The sequence below is a fragment of the Pelmatolapia mariae genome, linkage group LG8, assembly GCF_036321145.2.
Source record: "Pelmatolapia mariae isolate MD_Pm_ZW linkage group LG8, Pm_UMD_F_2, whole genome shotgun sequence".
Lineage (NCBI taxonomy): Eukaryota > Metazoa > Chordata > Actinopteri > Cichliformes > Cichlidae > Pelmatolapia > Pelmatolapia mariae.
The window spans coordinates 1,687,962-1,707,566 of NC_086234.1; the positions used below are offsets into that span (position 1 = coordinate 1,687,962).

Below are 19,605 nucleotides of genomic sequence, written 5' to 3' on the forward strand. Positions count from 1 at the left end.
TGAGTCATGAAAACGCGTCGTTTGGTGTGTTCTCTGTGACCCGCTGACCGCGGGGATGGAGGCCCTTCCCGTCGTGTCTCCAGGGCTGCATCAGGAGGTGAGGTCATCCGGCCGCTGACACGCCGAGTCTGCATGAAAGCAGTGAATTATGGGAACACTTTCTCTCCTCTGAGCCTCTATGTGCTTTTCCTCCCCTCCACTCACCGTCTGAGGCTCTCAGTCAGTTTCATCTTTTTTTGAGTTTCACATTTTGAAATGTCTTTTTCAGGTTTTTTGGAACAGCGACTGCTCCTTGTGTGCTCGTGACCTCCTCGCCTCTTTTTATTTGATCTGCTCGAGCTGTTCGCATCCTGTCACTCTTGCTCCATTTGGCTCATGTCTTTCCCTCTCTAATAACATCCTCGACTTCCTCTGATCCTAATAATACCAAACAACAATCGTCCTGACACTCACACTTCCTGAACTCCCCACTCTCTCTTTCTTCTTCGACATCGATGCTCCGTGTTTGCTTCTCTGGTGGAAACGAGCTGAAAGTCATGTTTGAAAGTTTGAAACGTTTTTTTCTGTCCTTGTTTCCATTCTGTGTCCAAACACAGGTTATTATGTAACACAAAACAAAATAAAATCACAGAGGAAATCTGCTCAGTTTGGGTATTTTTTAATTTATTATCACAAACTGCCTGATGAGCTTATTGAGTCGCTGCTTTGTAAGTTTTGTTTATATATTATATTGCCTCTGACATTTACCACAAACTCAAACTAGAAATCCCACTCAGGAGACTGAAACTAAAGTGAATGTTTAAAAACATTTGAAATGAATGAAAATAAAAATAAGAAAACAAACAGTAATAAAGTTTGTCTGAACAGAACAAGCTTCTGTTTTCTCCCAAAAATCCAAATGTCTGAAAAACAGAAACATTTTTTGAATGAATGAATCCACGTTTGTGAACTGAGCCGGCAGCAGGAGGAGGTCGGGATCGATGGAGGACATAAAAAGACCTTCAGTGACGGCGTTTCATGTTTTTCTGAGTTCTGCAGCTGTAAAGTTTGACGGTTAAATTCAATTTACTCATACAGTGCCAAATCACAACAACAGTCGCCTCAAGGTGCTTTATATTGTACAGTAGATACAGAGAAAAACCCAACAATCATATGACCCCCTATGAGCAAGCACTTTGGCGACAGTGGGAAGGAAAAACTCCCTTTTAACAGGAAGAAACCTCCGGCAGAACCAGGCTCAGGGAGGGGCGGGGCCATCTGCTGTGATTGGTTGGGGTGAGAGAAGGAAGACAGGATAAAGACATGCTGTGGAAGAGAGACAGAGGTTAATAACAGGTATGATTCAGTGCAGAGAGGTCTGTTAACACATAGTGAGTGAAGAAGAAACACCCAGTGCATCATGGGAATCCCCCGGCAGCCTACGTCTATTGCAGCATAACTAAGGGAGGATTCAGGGTCACCTGGTCCAGCCCTAACTATATGCTTTAGCAAAAAGGAAAGTTTGAAGCCTAATCTTACTGTCCTGATGAGCACTGAAGGGAAAGTTCATTTAGATAAAGCTTCCAGATCTCTGCCCAAACAAGAGCCTGGAGGTCGTCTGACCACGAGCTGCAGAGATGCAGATATCAGAATCATCATCTCCTATTGACTCAAACAGGCTGTTTTAGCTCCTGTCTCTTTACTCTACTCCAAACACACTTTGTTCTGATTGGCCATCTTCTGGAAGCCTGCTGATGGGCAGCAGACCTTCTTCTTGCCGACTCTGAGGTCCCGTTAACCTAACTTGGCTCTTGGAGGCGTTTGGAAACTTTCTTGGAGCTTGATCCCAGGAGAAAGTTATCTGAGAGGTTGTGTGACTGTCAGGTGACAGCAGGACATCAGCCTGGATCAAACGCAGGTAAGAAGGAGCTCACCACACAGTGAGCATTTAAACTGAGTCCAGCAAGTACTTTTTGAAGTTTTCTCCAGTGAATTATCAGAAAACTTGTGGATGCCATTAAGTTCCTGCTCCTCAGTGCTTTGAGGCCATTCAGTGGTTAGCGTTAGCTTCTGGTTTACCTCTGCACACCTGCATGTGCAGAATGCGTTCATGGAGATGCATCTGAGGCTGTGACAGATGTCCAAATGTTTTGGAAAATTCAGACTCCACAAGTTTTTTCTTCCTCCTGTTTCCAGGCTTCAGCAGTTTGGCCGGCCTCGCGGGGCCGCTGCTGTGACTGCACACTTTTAGTCAAAGGGTTTTTTTAGCAACTGGGAGCTGTGAAGGTCCAAAAATGCAAAGTCAACTTTTCCACTTTGTTGTGAGCCAAACAACATCAGCATGTAGGATTACAAAGCACACCTGTATTCACAGGAAGGAAAGCACGAACTCGGAGCTGTGCGCTCCAATAGCTGCTAACTCACCACTTTACATGTATGGCCTGCAACCATCTGTTGTACAGAGGAAGCACGGGAGGACGTCTCCGGAGACTCGGATCCAAAGCAAATAGCTCACATCATCCCTGACCCAGAAACGGATCTGGGAAGGAAGTGATTTAGCACTCGGGCGCCATGCCTGGATGAGTGTCCCAAAGGTCAGGAAGAAAAATCAATCAACCTCCGAGGCTTCATTAGACACCTCATTTCGCCCCGATTGCTTCATCTGAGCAGGAAACGAGAACTTAAATCACTTCCACGCGAGCTGAAGCTGAGAGTTTAAGTCGTCTCCTCGTCCAGAGGTCATAAAACTTTTAAAACTGATCTCCTAGAAGCAGAAAAGTGCCTGTGTCAGATTTACGAAGCAGTTTACTGTAAAAATCTGTCATGGTGAAGTTTCACAGACAGGCAAGAGCCTCATCTCCACTCCCGTCTTTACCTGTGAATCAGCACAGATGCTGAACCCAAACTGCACATGTGGGAGCCTGAGATGATGTGAAATGACCGACATCAGGCAGGGTTCTCCTCTCTGGGTCTCAAGACCCCTCTGCTTCGATTCAAAGGGCTCATCGGGGGGCTGACGCCCTGCTGGCCCTGCTGTGACCCCTCATCAGCAAACGCCTTTGCAAAAGTCTTTCAAGGGCTGAAAAATAAGGCCAGATGTTCCCAGCTGCTCCCAGCAGGTCACAGACTGAAGTCGCTGCCGTCTCAGAGGAGAAGCTGACATTCCTGCAAATAAAAATAAGGAGCTGCTTTTTGTCTGAACTGTAGCATCACATGAAAGCAGAACAGGCCACACGTCTCCACGCTCAGACATCCGTCCTGCTCCAGTAATCCTAAAAAAGCTGTTCTCAAACTTTGTCCTGCAGTCAGCAGAAAGCAGCAGACTGCAGTGGATCTCGAACTTTCCCTTTCTCCTAATGTGGGCTGCACCTGCATCTCATGAACCTGCTGTTCCAGATGTTGACCTGCAGACTTCCATGAGGTCAGAACCACAACCACCTGCTGACAGTTAGCGTGTTACGTGATTGGCTAACTTTGAAAATAAATAAACCTGCACAGGTGCGGTCAGTCGCTCCCTCAGTGTGTCTGAAAATGCTGAGGATTAAAAAACAGCAACAACAAAGCAGTGCCAAAAACTCTCAGACCTGTACACTGATAACCAAACATATGATTTCTTACTGCCTCACAGAACTTTTATGTGGGAATACTACTTTATTTTAATTCATCCTTTATTTTAAGGAAAATTCCAGTTTCCTTTAAAACACGTTATTAACAGAATTTAGGTTTCGTCTTGCAGCAAATGAGCTGAACATGAAATAAAACAGTCCACACGTCAGAATAATCATCAATCTCCTTCACATTTTTAATAAATAATCAAGTATGTAGAAGTAGGTGTAAATTTATTAGTGCAGCTGTGGCATAAACCTTGCAGGAGGCAGTCTAATCCATTTGTTAAGCACTGTGAAAAAATACATTATTGCTGTATTAAAAATGTAACGTTGGTGAATATGAAGATAACATCTTGTAAATAAAATGCAATCAGTGTTCAAACTAGCACTGAATGAAACGTGCAGTCATCCACAGCTAGCTGCACCCATGTGAGCTCCTTATCTTTGCTTTGTGCCACCAAATGATGATTCACCCACATTAGCGTTTAGGATTATGTTACATACGGAAGAAATATGGCAGCCAGCAAGTCGCATTCCTTTAGTTAATAAGTTCAATAAGTGACTGAGTTTGAGCCTTTCAGGCCCTTTGGTCATGTTCGGACGAGCGTGGACGTGAGTCTGTTCAGACGGTAAACAAAGCTCAGCTGATTGGTCCCAGATGTTAACATGAGTTTGCAGCTGCAGCACGGAGGCTTCCTCTGGGCCCAGAGCAGAAACACGACCCTGAATGTTCACACGCGAGCTCCCGCGCTCATTGCCGATGTGGAGGAGCTTTAACTCGTCGGGGTGAACGCCGGCCGGGGCGGAGGTCCTCTGGAGGAGTCTGGAGTCCCAGTAAGTAATGGTAACCATCAGGTTTTTTCATCATGTGTGCATTATTTTTCACTTTAGGTGAGTAATGTTTTTATTAGTCACACTTTCCAACTGCCTCAGCTCTTCAGACCTGGAAGCTACGTCTTAACCCTCGTCTGATCCTGGCAGTGCTGCTTCACGTGACACGTTTAGGGCTCATCCGTAGCTGGACAAACACGACCTGTCCAAACAGGCTCTGCACAGGTGTGTTTCGGTCACAGGTGTAAGAAGGTGACGCCTTTTTAGAGTCAAACAAGTCAGAGCAAAGAAAACCAGCAGCCTTTTCAGATTCCAGATGTTAGCCTGTGTTTTAAAGACAAATGTGGGAGTGGGAGTAGCTGTGGGGTCAATGCTGCAGAGCTGACAGACAGGAGAGCAGCTGAAGGAAGGAAAGAGTTAAACCTCTGCTTCCTCCTCGGGTAGGAGGTGGTATGGAGGGGTGGGTGTGGCGGCGGCGGTGGGGGACCTCTTCTTCTATTGATAGCCACGTTCCCCCCGTTTATTCCTGCAGTGAGGACGATGCAGAGCAGCGAGCCAGAGGCGGCTCCACGCCGAGGAGACCCCGACCTGCTCAGACTCAAACCGACGCTCTGAGGGATGGACGGCTGCTCGCTGACACAGTAAGTGCTCCCAGCTTTCCCATCTCCACAAAATCACAGCAACAGCCGGGACCGTTTAGTCACGCAGGCTGCTGGAATGTCGGGAAAGTCCTGATTTCAGGGAGGAACGTTAAAGCCTCTCTGTGGAAGTCAAGCTGCAGGAACGACTGTCTACATTTTTAAAGCTGCTTCTTCTGGGATTTTATTTTTCTTAAAGCAGATTTCATTTCACACTGTGTGCTGTTGTATTAATAATAATGTTATTTCTGCAGCGCAGCAGCTTTCAAACACAGAAACAGTCACAGACGGTCTGTGTGCTGCAGCTCCAGCAGTGAGTCAGTCCCCACAGACTCACACACAAACACGTTCATTTCCCCTTCATCACACCTGTATGGGGGAGGAGAGGCGGCTATAACTCACCTGTGTAAAAGTTTGACTGGCAGGTGGGAGGTGACACGGCTTCAGGCTCATATAGTCTCAGGCAGCGTCTTTACCTCACAGTCATGAGCACCTCCAGGCGAGCGTTGTTGTGAGCTGGCTCCATACAAACCAAACTGACCTCTGCATGTGTTTGTGCTGTTGGAGCATTTTTAGTGACATTACCTGACCAATAACATGGCTGCAGTGAGGTCACTGCACACAGAGAGAGAAGCAGATGGTCACAGCTTCAGCTCTTCGAGGTTTGCGGCATTCGTTCATGCACAGCGCTCTGAGCTCTGCACTCTGATTGGACCGCTGCAGAGGGCTGAATCTGAATCTCCTGTTCTATATCAGAATATTTTTAAGATGATTTTCTGTCATGTCCTCTCACGGCCTTTCCAATCAAAAATAATTCAGTCAGAGATCTTTTATCTCTGATCCAATATTTCCACATGTTTCTGCAGTGATTTAGTGTGAGCTGCTCAGTGTCTGCTTCTCTGGACACTGCTCTGCTCAGAGCATCTCTCACAGTCACTCTAACGCGTCTTAATGAAAACGAGCTGAGCTGCAGGTTTGTGTCAGACGCTGCAGCAGAAAGTCGTTGATTAGGAGCGAAAATGTCTCGGATTCAGCTGATAATGAGGTTACAGCAGGGCCGGGCCCTCGTTACGCCTCGCATCATTTCCTGTGGTCTTTCACTTTCAGGCCACTCTCAGGCTGCCCTCCCTCTTCCTCACGTTAAGGCTCCGTTTACAGCAGAGGCTCTCGCTTCGACTCGGAGAGACAGATGTCGTCACAAAGTGTGTCAGCGCCTCAACGAGCCGCTGACGCGTTGTAACATTTAATCTGTGAAAGTCGTTAGTTTGGCTTCGTTTCCACTTGAGCTCAGACCCAGCGACCCGCGTGATCCCAACCTGTCCTCCGGTGCTGCGCACATGGTCAGAGGCTGAAGTCAGGTGACCATGAAGGGAAGGAGGCGTTGATGTGTAGCAGCTGTTTATCTTTTTGGCTGATTGTTTGATGGTTTTAAACCAGCTGTGGAATAAAACACCTCAATAAGTGTTTCATAAAGACTAATAACTCAAAGTGTAACAGTATCAGACGTAAACGATGTTTTAATGTCTTTGATGTAACCAAAAACTTATTTCTGACTTCACAGCTAGCTGTTCTCTGATTGGCTGATCCCTGACAACTGCATCAAGATGGCTCACCTGTTCCTCGCCAGCAAGATCACAATGCCCGATGACCTCCACGGCAAAGGCGGTGGTGGCAGGGTCCCCCGGAGCGCCATGAAGGTGCCGCTGTCCATCTCCGCCGAGAAGCTGAGCCGGGACAAGCCCAGGAAGGATCGTAGAGTCGTCGTGACAACTCACGTCCCGCATGTCAACGAAGTCCAGCTTACAGCGGCGACGGGCGGCGCCGAGATGTCCTGCTACCGCTGCACCATCCCGTTCGGCGTGGTGGTCCTCATCGCCGGCATTGTGGTGACGGCGGTGGCCTACACCTTCAACTCCCACGGGTCCACCATCACGGTGCTGGGACTGGTGCTGCTGTCTGTCGGGCTGGGGCTGCTGGGCGCCAGCGCCATCTGCTGGAAGGTCCGACAGAAGAAGAAAAAGGACAAGCGACGGGAGAGCCAGACCGCCCTCATGGCGAGCCACGGGTACTGCGTGGTCTGAGCTCAGACCTCTGAAGTGAATAACAACACAAACTAACAGGAAGTGAGACGCTTTACAAACTGCAGAGACCTCGCTGTGCTGTTTCCTCCTGCAGCTGACGCGAGGACGGCCGCAGATGTTAAAGTGAGACGAGCAGAGCGAAGGACGCGTCTCGGACAAAACATTAATAATGGAGACGCCTTCATCAGCTGGAGGTGTTGGATGAGGAAAAGCTTGCTTTAGTGCTGACACAAAGAGATAAATAACACGTCATTAACTTTACAAATATGCTGATAAACCAGTTGTTCATTTTTTCAAGTAGAAATTCAGAATATTTTCAGGTCCCAGCTCCTCAAATCTGCCCGATTTTTCTGATTTATCTGTCGTTGAGGTTCTGGAGTACAAACATGTGAACCTCCAAACACCCACCCTGCACTGGGGGCCCATTAGAGGAGCCCTGAGCCCAGACAGGCGACCCGGTGGGTGTTCAGAGGTCTGGGTAACAAACTCAAAGCCCCTCAGGTCCTCTTCTTTATTGTTGGAGCAGGTAAATGGATTCGATCTAATTATTGCCAAAACATCAATTTTCTCAAAGACATAACTCAGCAGGTTTGTAGTTTCCACACAGGACACGTTAGGATTACGGCTGATGCTTTTATTCTGAAAGTACCTGCAGCTGTTTTAATGACATGAACCTTTAAGTGTTTTCAAAAAAATAAGAAGAATTGATTCATTAAAAGCCACCGATCAGATTTTGGATAATATCAGTGTTTAGTTGACAGCTTCTTAAAACTCTCATTTATGATGCACAGTATCTAACTAAAGCTGCTAATAAGCTATAAAAGACATTTAAAGGTACTCTAACGTAGACGTTTCTCTGAGTTTGTATCTCTCATCGGTCTAATTTGTGGCCTCCGTCCGTTTCCCCGGGATACACAGAGCATTCCTTCGGGTGGAGATTTCATCATGGTTTGATGTTTCTGGTGAGACTGTGTTTCCCTCTGATGTTGGGTTCAGACTACAGGGAGGGTCGGATTAGATGGTTTTGCGTCACATCGGGTCATTAACATGCCACGAACATAAACATGACAATCATAGCTGCTCGCTGTGTTTCACAACCTGATAAAAGTCTCTGCACACGAGGACCGAGGGACCAACGCAAAAGTAATCATGTGCCGTGGCGTGCGCGGCAGAGCTCTCAGACCGCCGAGGACGACTTATCTGTGTTTCCGTCTGAATCTGAAAACCCATTAAAAACCCCACGAACCCTCAGAGCGGAGTCTTAACGAGATTAATGAATGACGTGAGCAGATCACTATCCCAAACTCAAACCGGACTCCATGATGTCTCCCAACGTGAAGAAAAACGACCTCCTCGCCAATTTATCCCGTAAGAAGTTTATGTCAGATTTTGCCGTTAATTGTCCCAGGAATTCTTGAGTTATGGCCGTAACAGTACGGAGCCCCGCAAGGGACATGGGAGAAAAAAAAATTACGATGAACTTTTGCGAGATCTCGCAAAACAAACTCGGGATCTCGCAAAAGTTTTGTGAGATCTCGCAAAAGTTTTAACCGCATTCAGAGGCCGCCAGCTCGAAGCTGACCGGGAGGTCGAGGCACGATGTGCCGGGAGAGCGGTGTTCCCCCCGGCTATAGTAGGTCTCGACCTCCCGTTAGCTTCAAGATGGTGGGTGTTAGACGTCTCCGAAAACGTCGGAGCACTTTTGCAAATATGTGATGTCTTGTAAATCCAGCAGATATTTGACGTTTACACAGCTACATTCACACCTCAAAATATCTTAAAAGTTTATTTTGTGACCCAGAAAGAGTAATATTACAACTAAGTAGCTGCCGCCATTGTTGGAATTCAACTTTTGCGAGATCCTGAGTTACCTTTGCGAGATCTCGCAAAAGTTCTTTTTTTTTTTCTCCCATGTCCCTTGCGGGGCTCCGTATAACAGCGAGTTGGACCTTTATCGCTAAATTAAGTGCTAACAATTTCCATCCAATCCTGCGATATCACGTTCATAATAATGAAACGCACGTACTACCTGGAAGAATCCGCCTCCAGGCCTCACCTGTCCCCGCCTTAATCGTTCTACGTTAGTGGTGCCTTCTTGGAGGTGAAACTTGGTGGGGTTCCTTCTGTGGAGGTGGAGGAGACGACATCCTCAGAGAAAGAGCTCCCCCTGGCTCGTCCGAGTGTTTCCCACTTCATCCATACTGTGGGATCATTGCGTGTGTCATAAACCATCAAATCTTCCATCTGATGACGTTCTTCAGCGCTTGGCGTCTCTGCGTTGGGGCTGATATCGCTCTCATCGTGGAGTCTGAACCCAACACGGTGACGTAGCTGAGCGACGTGCAGTGCTGAGGTCACAAATAGACCGATTCCTGACATGCATGCTACTCTGTGTGTTTAGTGCACTATGATGCAGATGTATCCACTGTATTAAAGCTGTTTAGCTCCTATTTATTCTGTTGGTGGACGTGTTCGTGTAAAATATTTGTTCTATTAAAGTCAGCCAAACCACACCACTGCTCTTTCATTTACTCACTGAGGATCTGCTTTGCAGAGCAGGTTTGAGACACGCTGCGGGGCTAATTTTAGCTATGTTTATGTTGCCTAGCATCCCAAAGACACACAGCCAGTTAATAAAGGGAGGAAGGGCTGGGCGGGGGAGTTAGGGTTGCATCATCTGGACCAGGAGCTGGTGGTGGCGGTGATGACGGGTAGCGGTTACAACGCGTTGTCACTTGTGCAGTGCTAACTTTATCTCTGCTGGAGTGCAGCATCCTGGGAATGTGGGTGGACTGGGGGGAGGGACTGGAAAGAGAGATGAGGGGGTGCAGAGTGGATCATCGGTCTCATTCCTGAGGACACTTTGGAGGAGGTGCAGCTCCTCCTGAGCCTGACGGAAGGTGAAAATAGAAGCAATCTCAGAAGACGTGGACATGTTTAACCCCCCAGCAGCAGATCAGCACCTTCCAATGATCACACGTCACTTTCACAAACATGGCCGACAGTTTACCACGGAGGTCGTTACAGCGCCTAAAACCTGCGACCTGCCGTCCTGAAAACACATCAGCTGACACACACAGCTGGTCAAACTCACGTAAAGCATGCTATTTAAACGGCGTCAGCTGGCCGACAGCTTAACTGCATCTGCAAGCTGCTTTGCAACCCAGCTCCTGATTTAATGTCGTATCTGCTGCTTTGTTCAGTACTTTATCCTACGACACAGCGACCGGCACCACCAAAGCGACTGTCTAAGCTTGCAGTTTCACAGCCTTTGAAATGGTTGCTTTGAAGCGGGGACCAGGTTTGATTCCTTTCCTCAAAGCTGCTTTGGTGCATCAGAACTGCGATAAGACGGAGCCAGTCTGTGATTGAATGGTCAAGCTGGTATAATCAGGCAATTAATGGCTAAATAATAACGAGATAGATAGAAGAAGTTTTCTAACCAGAATAAAACCAGCTGAGTCGAGTCTCCTGTTGCAGACTGACTCAGATTGATTGCACCCTGTTGTCAGCGTTTATAAATTAGGCACTAATTATACTGGCACCTGGGCCAGTCTGTCTGAGTACGAGTCGACTGATCGTTAGGAGACACATCGCCTCCCACCAGGCAAGCTTGTTGCATGCTCCTCTTCTCGGCGACCAGGTACAATCGTTTACTGAACCGGTTGAAATAAACAGCAACACATCTGCCAGGTTTTTCTGAGTAACCGAGGGACACGAGTGCAGCGCTTTCCACTCCGTGCCTTTCACCTATAAGTGATCAGCCATGCCTCCCTATTACTGCAGATGAACAGTCGTCTCTTGAACGTGCACAGTGATGACGTACTGATGGTGGCTCCGGTCCGTTTTCTGTCGCCATCTTGGTTCTCTGAAGCTGTTCATGTGCAGCATGAAACTTTAAAGTCAGTTTTAAAAACTGGGTGTGACTACAGCCCACGGGCTCAAATATCTCACTAACCTCGTGCAGTGGACGGTCATCTCAGATGTTCTGTTTGTCTCTGACCATCAGTGACCTCAACATGAAAAAAGCAGAGCAGGAATGATTCATAAAGTCAGATTGAATAAGCGGATTTTGGCCCTGACTGAATCATCAGCTTTTATTTGATATCTGCCAATCACACACTTACAACTGCTTCCACTGCTCAGTGATTCAGGCTTTTAGACTCCCTGGAGTCCCGGGCAGAGTGGAGACATCACGTATCAAATAATCTGTTATCTAGTTCAGTTTAGTTTTTTTTGCTTTTTGAATTATTTCCAAATCAGGTGATTTCCCCCTTAAATAAACAAAGTGAGAAAGTGAAGATTACTCTGAGAGGGAATGTTAGAAATGAAGGTTCCTGTTTATGCTGAGTTTAATGCTTCTCAGGCACAGTCTGCTGCGTCCTTCCTGCAATTTCTGCAGAGCTCTGGATGTTTACGTGCTTTCAGTTTGGTTTATTTGTCACAGAGACGATTAAATTATCCTCATTGGCCTCGCTGATGTCTGACCCTGATTCTGATTGTCAGAGCTTTGTGTCTCAGGCTGTGTGAGGACGGCTCAGAGGGGAAATGCCAATCCTTCCCTTCCCCTAACACAGCGACCAGCGGTGTAAGTCAGCGGCAGCGTGCCTGCTAAAAAACACACCCCAGACTCCCGGCCGGAAAGGGCCTGGCACGCAAAGAGCCGGGAATCGGCACGGTTGAAAGGATCGGCCGGAGAACAGGAAGGAGTTTCTGCTCGAACACACCCTCTACCCAAACTTTGAACTAATTCCCAAAAAGGCGTGAGACTGCTCTGTCTTCAGAGGAGAGTCAAGGTCAGCCGAAGAGAACGAGTCAGGAACCATCGGGCCAGATCCTGCCGGCTGCAATGGATTTAAAGCTGTGGAAGAATCATAAAACCAGTGAAACTCTTTCTAACCTGTAAAAGTCAAAACTTTTCTAGTCCTTGACCACCTCGACCAGGTGTCCTGATCACATGACCCAGCGCCGCACACGCAGGCTCAGGCTGACCGCTACAATTTAGGCAGCAGCGAATCAAATGTTTTAAAGATGTAAAAAAAGTCTTGTGTGATAAAAGCTCAGACTCTGCCTGTCTCTGATGACGGTGTGCAGGTATGCGGTGTATACGCAGGTGGGGCAGTGGCCACCGTCCTCAGAGAGCTCGGCAGCTCTCAGCAGTTTGAATTTGCTCCTGAGGTGGAACGAGAGCTCTCACCTGGAGCTGCCGTGGTTTGTGCTGCAAGCACGAAACGAGGAGCCTCGTTAGCGCGCGAGCTCAGAGTGTCGGCAGGTGCGATTACCTGTCAGCAGACGGGCTGCAGCTGCTGCTGACAGCTCGCTGATCGCTAATGAGGCCGGCTGTCAGTCAGAGCCGAAGCCTTCCCGCTCCCAGCAGCAGAGTCCGGCTAAAACTGGAATCTGACGGGAACGCTGGAGTCATCGGAGGACTCGGTGCCGAGTTATAAAACTCAGCCATCCAGAAATATCTGAGTGTGTTCACTGTTTCCTGCTAATTATCCACCTACGAGCAACAGGTAGAAGAAACAGTCAGCGTGATTTAGCTGATTATTCTCTGCTGGGAAAACTGGAAAAACCATCACAGACTGCATCCATGTTTTAAAGGTTACTGAACGCTAACGAGGCGTCCTCGTGTCACACGAGCAACACAACAATACCAGACGCCATGATGAACGCCGACTGCACCCGAGCCTCAGGCTGGTGCAGACTTTAGTAACCCACAGTGTGGAGCTTCACATTACAGCAGGTCCACAAGTCAAGGTTAAAAACGTTTAATAAAAGCCAAAAAAGGACACGGTTACGTCCATAAAATGACTTTTTATGAACAAATTCAATTAGACGTGTGATATTTTTAAACTAGAAGTCCTTAAACCCTCTGAGTCCTGTGACATCATCAATCAGAATATGTAATTTATGGTTTTATTCAGCATTTAGATGGATCAGATCTCTGATATTGAGAATAACTCCTGTGTGTAATGTTGGCAGTAGCTGTGAACACATCACAGTGATGACCGATCTCTCTGTCCACTCAGACTTTGACTTTATCCTGTTAAATGTGATTTTTGTTGACACTGCCGTGGATTCATTTTTTTTACATTTCCATTATGTCTGTATTGAAAACAAAGCTTTAAATGAATAAAACAATTGTGAAACATTGTGACAGGAGACATTTTTAACTCGTGAAGTTTAGAAGCTGCTGTATTTGTTTGGATTGGGAAGCGGAGGCTCTGTGGAGCTGCGAGGCCTGGAAATGATTTTGAACTGTGAAGGTTACGAGGTTAAGTCTTCATTTCCTTCTCTGCTGGCGAGCAATACCCACTCATCCTTCCAGGCTGACTTGAAAGGAAGTCAGTTTATTACACTGAGATTTAGAAATATATACGAGTGTTATTAAAGATGTTTGAGATAGACGAGGTGATGGGAGGGAACCAGAGTCAGTTTACATGATTTATATTTGACAGATTTCTCTAAATGCATCACACAGAGTCACTGTTTTAAAAATGAGACATGATGACAGACGAGATTTCTCTTAAACTAAGAAGAAGATCCCGGAGCCTGAAAACAAACCGATTATCAGGAAAATGTTTGCTGATGTCACAGCGTGAGTCTTTTTATGTACACACAAGAGTCGCCCCCTGCTGGTCATTAGAAATAATGCCAGTTAAAGGGACTTCTGCGGCGGTATCACTTTTCAGATGTTTCATCCTGTGCACAGACCTAATTCGTTTGTTACAGCGAGACGAAGACAAAAACTAATTAAAGCTGGAAGCGTTTCTAGATGTTTCTACCCCGAGCCAAAAGCCTGTGTGAGGATTTAGGCTGACACTTAGACCTCAGTCACACTGGCTTTAGATAAGTCAGTGTGACTGAGAAAAGTGAAGACTCACAGACCAGTTGGGGAGTGTTTGCTGGCGGTTGCTAGTTGAAGTTGCAGAGCGGTGTCTGCATTGTGTCTGATTGCTTTGGGCAGACGTACAGTCCCTAACAGCTCACTGAGAAGTGGAGACACTACGTGTTTCACAAGTGCAGCTTTTGGTTTCTTTCCAAAGGTTGACTTGGTGAGTTCCACACAAGCTATGAGCGACTGTGCCGGTGACCAGCAGGCTTTTGGTGCAGCTTCTTTGCAACTAATTTAAGCTAGCAACAACCAGCACCCACTCACAACCAGTCAGGAACGTCCATTTTTCCCTAGCAGACCGGCTTCAGGCCCATGTGACTGAGGACGCTTAGGGATGCAACTGTGAATGTTGGTTGTATTGCAGATGGACTGGAGCAGGCAGCAGTCACTGTGGGCGACACACTGGGAACACGAACCCACTCTGACCCGGGATCTCAGCAGCCCACATGAACCAGATCAGACAGAAAACATGGACACAAAGTCCTGATTTACTACGAGGGTGACCTTTGATCTTTTTATTAAGGTAGATGTTTGAAAGTATCCATCAGTCTTTTTAGTCGCTTACCTGTTCAGGTTAGTGGGCGGGGCAAAGGTTAGCTCTGACCCAGAGAAACTGAACAGAAACTTCTGTCACCGTTCAAAGTAAGCATCCACATTTTACGGCTGATTCTGAGTCTCTGCTGTTAAAATGCAAAGGAAGCTGGCAGGGTGGGGTGGGGGGGCTTACCTAAACACACAGTTTGTCTTTGAATGAGCTCTGGATGCAGGATGCTGTGGTGGGAAAGATCGTGTGATAGGAGCCAGTTTCAGAGCAGAAGGGGCCCCAGCAGGCCCCATTAACCAGGGAGAGGCACTTCCTTTCATCCGTCACATCCATTTTCCCTCCTCAGCCTTTTCTCTGCACCCGGTTCTGTCATCTGCCGCTGCTGAAGGATTTAAAGGTCTACTGAAACAGTAATGTGAGCACGTCGCTCCCGGTTTGCCGTGGGTGTCGAGGCCCCGCCGCGCTGCCTCAACACAGGAAGTTTATATTGTGTTTCAAAGAATGGCAGCTCGGGTTTGACGGCCATTGTGGGCCGCTGTCGTTCAAGCCTCGCCGCCCTGAAAGGATTGTGATAAGAAGAATGAATGCTGCTCGTGAGCGCCGAGGTGACGCCACTTCCTCTAAACAACACAATGCTCTCCTTCAAGAATGCAGGTCCTGACCTCTGGAGACGGCAGGGTCACGACGGTGGTCCACGAGCTGGACTATCTCAGTACCAGATGAAGTGACGTCTCCATCAGCGCCACTGTGAGGCTCATTTAAACCAATCAGAAGAAGCTGAAAGTTTCCTTGTTCTTTACCCATAAATGTGCAGATAACTTTCATAAGAATACTGAAGAAAAATCTGAAATATTTAAAATATTTCAGATTTATTGAATATAAAGCTGAGCTGTGATAACTCAAGAAGGAACTCAGCTGGATCTTCACTTCCTGCCTGCTACACAGCGGTCCACGATGATTCATGCAGACATCCAGCCAATCACCAGTGTTGCTGTTTGCTTTGCTATGAGGCGTTTTCATGCTACAGATTTATCATATGAATATAAATCAAACTGCAGCCAGATTAGCAGTTTCATTGTTTCCAGCTACTCATCGAAACAACTACTGAGGATTCATATTTGAAACAGAGACAAACAAAACTGCACCTGCGCACCATGTTTGTGCACTGTTACCTGACACATGACAGCACCGCGTACACGGCGAAACTGCAGAACCTGGAAGTGACAGCAAGAAGAAGATCAGAGTTTCAGGTTCAACTCAACAAGGACACTGTTAGAAATTCATACAATATTAAATATTTTATTGGAAATCATGATGGAGATCTGAAGCAGTAAATATTTGAGGATGAATAAAGGAAGATTAATGCTGTGACTTGCAGCTCCTGCAGGGCGTCACATCCACCGCTGAGGCTAAAATAAGACGAGATGTGTTGCAGTTAATTGTAGGCTACCAACAACCATCCAACAAGTCTGAGCTCCAGTTTTGGTGAGTGAAATTCTTGAATTTTAATTGGATGTTACTGAGCACTAATTAGCCGGTGTCTGTGTGATGCTCGTGTGCAGTCTGTGGATGCAGATGCATCTGTATCTGCCCCTGGTGTCACTGACAAAGACAACACGAGCAAATACAGAATGCAGTTTTTAATTGATGAGCATTTATTAGGGAAACCCTGTCAGTTAAATATGTTCACCTTTGGCTCCAACAACAACGTGGAGGAAGAAGGTTTATTCTAATACAAAGATCAATGTGTGCTCCCCACAGAGTGAAGGAACATCAGTGACACTGAGATCCATATCAAACTGCTGAATGTGTCACTGTCACGTGTCCATAAATCAAAGCGTCAAATTCAGTATGAAACACGTGTTTTTAAACTCCGACCCATTTTTCTGATGAGCTGAAAGGTTGATGTGTCCATCTGCTGCCTGCCTTTCTGTTTTCCATCAGACAGAAATAAAACCGTCAGCAGATGGAGAACAGCGACGAGTGTGTAAGGAATTAGCCTGACCCCTGACTTTATCCGCCACATCTGCACCCGCACACAAACACAGCAGGAGAAAACTGCCCCACATTTAAAAAGCATCACACACACATATATATATATATATATATATATATATATATATATATATATATATAAAATATAACTGTAGCCTCATATTTTAAAGATGCAACGTCATATGAAGCATAATGATCTCGTATCGTTCCTCACCATCTTCTAAATCCAACAACTTGATAATAAACTGTCTGTTTTCTTTTCTGTCCAGCTCAGTCATGGTTCAGCTTTCTGTCAGTCAGAGACTGTTGGTCCCAGCAGAGCCTGCAGACACTGTCCCACTCAGCACTGGGACATGAGTCAGAGGCATCAGTGTCCCATGTGGAAACAGACTTTCTACAGTAGGCCTCAGCTGAGGGTCGACACTTTGTTCTCTGAGATGGTTGCTCAGTGCAGACGTGAAGCTCAGCAGCAGCTCAGAGCAACAAGCTGCCAAACCAGGAGAAGTTCGCTGTGACGTCTGTCTGGAACCAGACTGAAGGCCCTGAAGTCCCGCCTGGTGTGTCTGACCTCCTACTGTCAGACTCACCTGGACCCTCATCTGACAAAGAAAGGTCTGAGAGGACATCAACTGATTGATGCTGTGGAGAACCTGGAAGACAAGATGTGTAAGAAGCACAAGAAACATCTGGAGCGGTTCTGTAAGACTGACCAGACACGTGTCTGTGTGCTCTGCTCTGTATCACGAGTTTGTTCCTCTGAGAGAAGAATATGAAGGAAAGAAGGCAGAGCTGGAGAAGACAGGCTGAGATTCAGCAGATGATCCAGAAGAGACGACTGAAGATTCAGGAGATCAAAGAGTCGGTGAAGATGAGTAAAGATGCTGCAGACAGAGAAAGCAGAAGGTGTTCAGGTCCTCACGGCTCTGAAGGAGTCTGAGAGACGCCTGAAGGAGCTCATAGAGGAGATCGAAGACCAACAGGAAACTACAGAGAAACAGGCTGAAGGTCTCATCAAAGATCGGGAACAGGTCGCTTCATTCTTCTAACATCTGTGCTGGGCGGAGTTTAAATCCTGAGGCTGAGCAGCCTTTGTACAAACACACATGTTAGCAGCAAAGCTATGAACACAAACAGGCAACCAGCCCGTGTCTGTCCAACCAATCAGAGAGCTCCTTACATCACAGAGACTAAAAGAGCAAAATGCTAAATGGATCGCCATGGTGATAGTTAATTTGTTAGCTATTTATGTAGCTAATCCCAAAGCTAATCCATCACCTAACAGGAACGGGAAGCACAGTGAGGAAACTGAGGAGTGGAATCGTTACTTTAAATGTCTCATTCTAGTTTTTAATTCAATTTAAATTTCAGTTTTTCTCCTTTTGACACATTTTGTTCTTCTCATGAATTTATAAAGTTAATCTTCAAAAGCATTTCTGTGAGTTTCACCCTCCTCACCCACACTGTTTGAAATTATTTGTGTCCTTTTTTACTTTCAGTGTCTCTAACACATCCATGCAGAGACGGCAAAACAACGTCAACATGAGGAATATTCCCTGGAGAACTGGAACGCCCACGTTAGCCTGACACAGATTACAAAATAAAACAGGAAATGAGAGAAAATAACAACAAATCTCAGACATGATGACTATGAGGCTGTAGATGTGGCTCACTTTACTAACTGCTCACGCTGTTTAATCCGTGGACGTTTGAATCACGGGTCTCCCTGCTGTCCAATGACAGCAAAGCCTGGACTGTAGATAAAGGGAGGTTACGCAGCCCAAAGGTCCAAACAGACAAAGTAAGAACAGATTTCTGCGATGAAGAAAGACATGCTCGTGTCTTTGTTTGTCTTTTGTGTATTTAAGAGCACGTTATTTGGTCTGTACGTGGTGGTGAGCAGCCACACAGCCTGTAAGCACTGCAGGCTGTTCAGGAGCACGCTTGTCTCTTTGTGGATTTTGTAGTTTAGTAGGTCAGGCTGACGTTCTCCCATCAGCAGCTGTTTGGGTGCCCCTCTCTCAAGTCTAATATCCGCTTTGCTATATTTTTCCGACTCTGTTGTTATTCCCCACCTCTTCCCCCTCTCGGCGCTCACCATCTGCTGTCGAGGACAGTAGTTTAGGTGTGCCTGGTTTGAAAGGTATTTCCTGATTCTGTTGTTTTACCACATTTTATGAAGCAACTGGATATCCTCTGCTCATGTTGGTGTTTTATTTACAGGGTCCACACACAGCGAGCTCATTCACTGCTCTCTGAAACATGAGCTCCAGTTCTTACTGTGGACTTGTTGAACTCTTTTTGCTCTCACATAAAAACATGGAGTCAGTCTGAGCGCTGTGGCTTCACGTGAGTCATGCTGGTGATGCTGGGACCTTTGTGGGAGCTGCGACAGCGAGGAGTGATGGACAACAGATGGAGTTGTGTCCTGCTCGGGCGTGGACTCACATCATTAAATACTCATCTGTGTACATTCAGTGCTGTGGTCTCAGTGGCGATCAGCAGAAAGAGCGCGAGAAAAAAGCACTATAAGCAGTAACACTGAGTTAGTACCACACATGAACTCTGTGTACATCATCTGTGCTTCACCTTTGATCTTTGGTCTACTTCCTGTTTTATCAGGAAGGTTTATCTTCACTAACACTGACTGACTTCTGTCTAATGGATTTGTACTTGTGTTCTTCTCATCAATCAACTAGTGGAGTGCACTCAAAATTCTCTGTGTGTCCTTTTGAAGACAGGCGGTGACACATAACCACGTACACGTAACATACATGTTCATTACTACACGTACACAGTTGGTAAAGATTTGATAAAAATGATTGGTAGCAGCCACACAGATGTTGATGGTGGGCAGGTTACACAGTGAGCTTCATCCACACTGACCACTGGGTCTATGAGGAGTTTTATATGCAAAATAACAGAGCACCTAATTCTTATCTAGTCATTATGACCTACTGTCATTCTTGTGTTGATGGTAAATGTTGTGCAATACGTAACAGTTAATATATTTTAATCAGGAAACAGGCTCTCA

The 19,605-nt window shown here is 46.4% G+C and overlaps 1 protein-coding gene and 1 pseudogene across 1 annotated transcript; both read left to right on the forward strand.

Moving 5' to 3' along the window:
- The first annotated feature begins 4,331 nt into the window (after window positions 1-4,331).
- Window positions 4,332-9,644, forward strand: LOC134633035 (transmembrane protein 100-like). The gene is made up of 3 exons (XM_063481892.1): window positions 4,332-4,421; window positions 4,951-5,059; window positions 6,618-9,644. The coding sequence occupies exon 3, from the start codon at window positions 6,661-6,663 to the stop codon at window positions 7,135-7,137; it is 477 nt and encodes a 158-aa protein (XP_063337962.1). The 5' UTR covers window positions 4,332-4,421; window positions 4,951-5,059; window positions 6,618-6,660; the 3' UTR covers window positions 7,138-9,644.
- Window positions 9,645-15,733: 6,089 nt separating this feature from the next.
- LOC134633422 (tripartite motif-containing protein 29-like) lies at window positions 15,734-17,620 on the forward strand (annotated as a pseudogene).
- Window positions 17,621-19,605: the final 1,985 nt, after the last annotated feature.